General features: G+C 32.9%; 1 protein-coding gene across 1 annotated transcript; it reads right to left on the reverse strand.

Annotated features, from left to right (window-relative positions):
• Positions 1-3,412: 3,412 nt before the first annotated feature.
• Positions 3,413-4,114, reverse strand: LOC107900167 (uncharacterized). The gene has a single exon (XM_016825865.1). It carries the CDS (start codon positions 4,112-4,114, stop codon positions 3,413-3,415), a length of 702 nt encoding a protein of 233 aa, XP_016681354.1.
• Between the last annotated feature and the right edge of the window lie 487 nt (positions 4,115-4,601).

Raw genomic sequence — 4,601 nt, forward strand, 5'->3', positions numbered from 1 at the left:
TTGGTAGACAAAGCACATCTCTCCACTCAAACACACCTTTGTCTCTATATTTTCAATTTTATACATTTAGCTCCCTTCTTATAGATAATGTTGCAGCAGATCTTTTAAAGTATCGCGCTACTCAACCCATTTCTGGGTTTTATATAAAAATATTGTATTGAGAAAAAAAAATTAAGCAACGACTTCTGCTTTAATTTTAATATTCAAACTAAAAATCATTTTAAGGTTTATAATATATATTAGGCAATTAAATCTATGAAAATTAAATACATTAGTATAATGTAAGTATAAAAAAATATTTTAACATGTTTATGTTTGAAATTTAAGAAAAAAATATAATGGTAGTAAAAAGAATATATATCTAATTACTAAATATTAAATAAAATAATATATTAAAACTAAAAACAGCTCGAGCCTAACTAAGTTTGAATTAGTCATTTATAAACATAAATGGATTTGAGAAAATTTTGAAACTCATATTTCAAGTCAAAATCAATTATGTATTATATTGATACCTTTGAACCAACTGAACCCGACTTGACTTATAAGCATATCAATAACACTACTTTAGCAATTAATCCTCGTAAAAACTTCATTGAATTTTGGATTTTACAAATAAGATTCTATTTACATGTGATAAGCATTTTTAAATGACGAGAAAAATAAAGATTTGATTTTTTTTTCATTCCTTTTCTTGGATTCACTTAAATGGGTTTGCTGCTTATCACGATATTGCATGATAGTTGGTGTTAGAGAAGGTTCAGTTAAGGTGATGTGTTGAGATGGAATCTCATGTAGAAGGCCAACATGTCACATCAGAGACCTTTGAGGGAGTTAAGAAAGGTAATAGTTCAAGGGATACGTTGTTGACGGTGGAAGGCAAAGTTACCAAACTTAAGTAATATTACACCCTACGCTCGGTCCAGAAGACGATCAGATGTAGAGTACCACATTCATTATCGAAGCAACACAAACAAACAATCATACAAACAAATTTCATACAATTTCAACTTTAAAACATGCTAATCAATATATTAGCATTAAACACATATGGGCCTACATGTGAAGTTTCGAGATCAAATATGGTCAAATATAGGGCTGAGTTATAAATCTTAGGTTGAAATATCAAAACAGGGCAAGATGTGTGACGCCCCAAACCCGGCCGGGATGGTCCGACCCAAATTTCGAACATCACACGAGCCACTGAGGTGACTCTCCATTTAAAACTTTACGAACCACACCAACCAACTGTACACACCACTTATTTCCAGAATATTTCATATAGGAAATTAGTCCTAAGTGCATGATTTTCTAAATTAATTATTTCATTCACACAAATAGAAGGTATAAGGCATACCTTAATACTCGACGGACTCCCTTAGCTACAAAAATTTGTTAGTTCATTTAATTATCATCACATTAATCAAGTAATAAAACCATCCAAACAAGCAATCAGACAAGCAATTATAACATTAAAAAACTCCCTCTCGAAAAAATAAACAGTTAGTAATATTTATTTACAACCTGTTGAAAATCTTATTTAAAATGTCTAAGTCGAATTCTACTACTAAACCCTTGGAACGACCCACATTGCCTTCACTTATGAGTTTAAAAATTCAACACACATACTTTAAAAAAATGCCTTGTGATGGATCACTGATTTTCCACCCTTTGCTAACTCACAAACTATTTATCTGCAAGGTAAAGTAAGGAGTGTGAGCTTGGTAAAGTAAGGAGTGTGAGCTTGGTAAAGCTCAATGAGTACACAAGCATACAACACAAGTAAACACACCAAACATGTAAGGATTTGAACATACTTGAACAATTCACATATAACACAATTTATATACTCAACATAGTGATATATTGGCAATTCATGAATATGAAACATAGTCAAATTATATACTTATTGGATAAATGGATCTCTAAAACACCAATGACTCGAAGAGTCGAACATATCCCAAAAGTGTAGCACTTAGCTAACACTCTCCAACACACCAACACATCCCGGTGAATGGAGCTAAGCTCACATTCCCTTTTGTCCCGGACATCAACGCCCCAAATCACAACACAAGGGTAAGTACTTACAAATCCTATGGCATGCCAACTATATCCAACGATCTCAAAAGGTCACAAGGCCAAAATATCCACAAATAAACACATATATACGTATAATTTTCTGCATATTTACATCATTAACACAACATCATTACTGTCATTTGGCATGTTCATCATACCCATAACTAACACATTTCACAATAGCTATCACAAGCATATGACTCATATCACATTAACACATCATAATACACAATCCACATTGCACAATCACATATCTAGCAAAATTAAAGAGGGAAATAAGAAAGCTTACACTTGAAACTTAGGATAAGGGTTTAGGCTACCCCTAAGCTCCCATTTAACACTATGAATCGTGTCTACAAGCAGTGATTCCAAACACTCACACATACTTATTCAACTTATTTCGTGCAATCTATTTCGCTTATTTTCTTCTTTTTAACTTAATTAGATCCTTAATTTCTACCTCCTAACCCCCTAACTAAGGTTTAATTATAGATCTAGATCTTTAACTTTGCTCAATTTCTTTAATTGATATTTTTTTCCGAAAAATCATTGTTCATCCTAATTCTCAAAAGAAAACCATTTAATTCATGCAGTTACTTAAAGGTTTTGATAAATTGAATTTGTAAACCTCTTAATCTAGTCAAAATATTTTAAAAATCATTTTAAAAACATCTCTTAGCTCTTTATTATGAGATTCACCATTTTTATGCAAAAGATAGCTTTAAAACCATGGATATTTAATTTTCTTACTTAGATCTATGAAAACTTCAAATTAAAAACACCTAATAATAATTTAATAATAGATTTACCTTTAGTTCAAAAATCTCCACGAATTTGCACCATTGAGCAAAAATGAGCTAAGTTTAGGTGAGAAATTGGAGAAGAAAGTGTGATTTTCTTACAAAATTGAAAGAATAGAGTGTTTGGATGCCAAGAAAATATAAACGATGGAAAAATTTTTGAGAGAAAATTTTCCAATTTAGATCTAACAAATTTTTAAAATGTAAAAGCATGGAGAGAAGTTGGAAAGGCAAGTGACTTTAGTAGCCAACTAATTTTTTTTTTAAATTGGGCTATTTACCCTCTTAGTCTTCTCCTATTTCTCCCTTGTTCTAATAACTCCTTTTTTAACAATTAGTATTAATTTACACATTTAACCTCTACTTTAACCACTATTCCAAATTAGTCTGTATTAATTTTTACTAATGCCCAAATTATTAATACCATTGTTATTTAATTTAATTATTATTTTTACTATTATTAACTAATTATTTATTTTATCTTATTTCAGCTTCTACGACATAAAACCCAATTTTTCTCTCGAGCCCACAAGCTAATGTCCATTTCTACTAACTCGATTTTTGGGATGTGACAACTCTCCCCCTTTAAAAAGAATTTTGTCATCGAAATTACCTGAACCGAATAGATAAGGATATTGATGTCTCATCGCATCCTCGGTTTCCCAAGTAGCATCTTTGGTTTTGTGATTACGCCACAAAACCTTTTCTAAAGGTATGGTCTTGTTACGCAACACCTTAACGTCACAAGATAGGATCTCGATTGGTTCCTCCTCATAGGTAAGATCAGGTCGAACCTCAATCTCCTCTACTAGAATAATATGCGATGGGTCAGATCGATACTTCTTCAATATAGACACGTGCAACACATTGTGTATACGCTCAAGTTTAGTCGGTAACCTAAGTCGATACAGTACCGGTTTGATCCTCTCAATAACCTCATAGGGTCCAATAAATCTCAAACTCAACTTTCTTTTTCGTTTGAATCTTAAAACTTTCTTCCAAGGTGAAACCTTAAAGAACATTTGATCCCTAACCTGAAACTCAATATCACAACGTTTCAGGTTAGCATAAGACTTCTGCCTGTCAAAAGCGGCTTTCAATTTATCACTAATTAGTTTCATCTTCTCCTCAGCCTCTAGAATCAAATCCGGACCCACAACATGCCTCTCATCCAACTTGGACCAACACAGAGGAGTCCTACACCTCTTACCATATAGTGTCTCGAATAGTGCCATCTGAATACTCGACTGGTAGTTGTTGTTGTAAGTGAACTCTATTAAAGGCAGATATCACTTCCAACTACCACCAACTCGATGACACAACTACGCAACATATCATTGAGTATTTGAATTACCCGTTCCGACTAACCATTTGTTTGGGGATGATAAGTCGTACTAAAGTTAAGCTTCGAACCCAAAACTCCTTAAAGACTTCTCTAAAATCTCAAGGTAAAACGCGAAACTCAATTAGAAATAATTGAAACTGGCACACCATGAAATCGAACTGTCTCCATCACGTACAACTTAGCTCATCTCTCCATTGAGTAATTAGTATGCACTGTTAAAAAATGCACACTCCTCGAGAACCAGTCAATAATCACTCAAATTGAATATTTCTTTGTCGGGGTCAATGGCAAACTCGAGACAAAGTCCATTATGATCCTCTCCCATTTCCACTCTGGAATCTGTATCAGCTATAACAAATTCGAAGGATGTTGGTGTT

This window comes from Gossypium hirsutum, chromosome D06 (assembly GCF_007990345.1).
Source record: "Gossypium hirsutum isolate 1008001.06 chromosome D06, Gossypium_hirsutum_v2.1, whole genome shotgun sequence".
Lineage (NCBI taxonomy): Eukaryota > Viridiplantae > Streptophyta > Magnoliopsida > Malvales > Malvaceae > Gossypium > Gossypium hirsutum.

Bases quoted from the DNA above. Each gene is read 5' to 3' on its own strand.
- LOC107900167 (XM_016825865.1), bottom strand. From the start codon at position 4,114: ATGGCACTATTCGAGACACTATATGGTAAGAGGTGTAGGACTCCTCTG.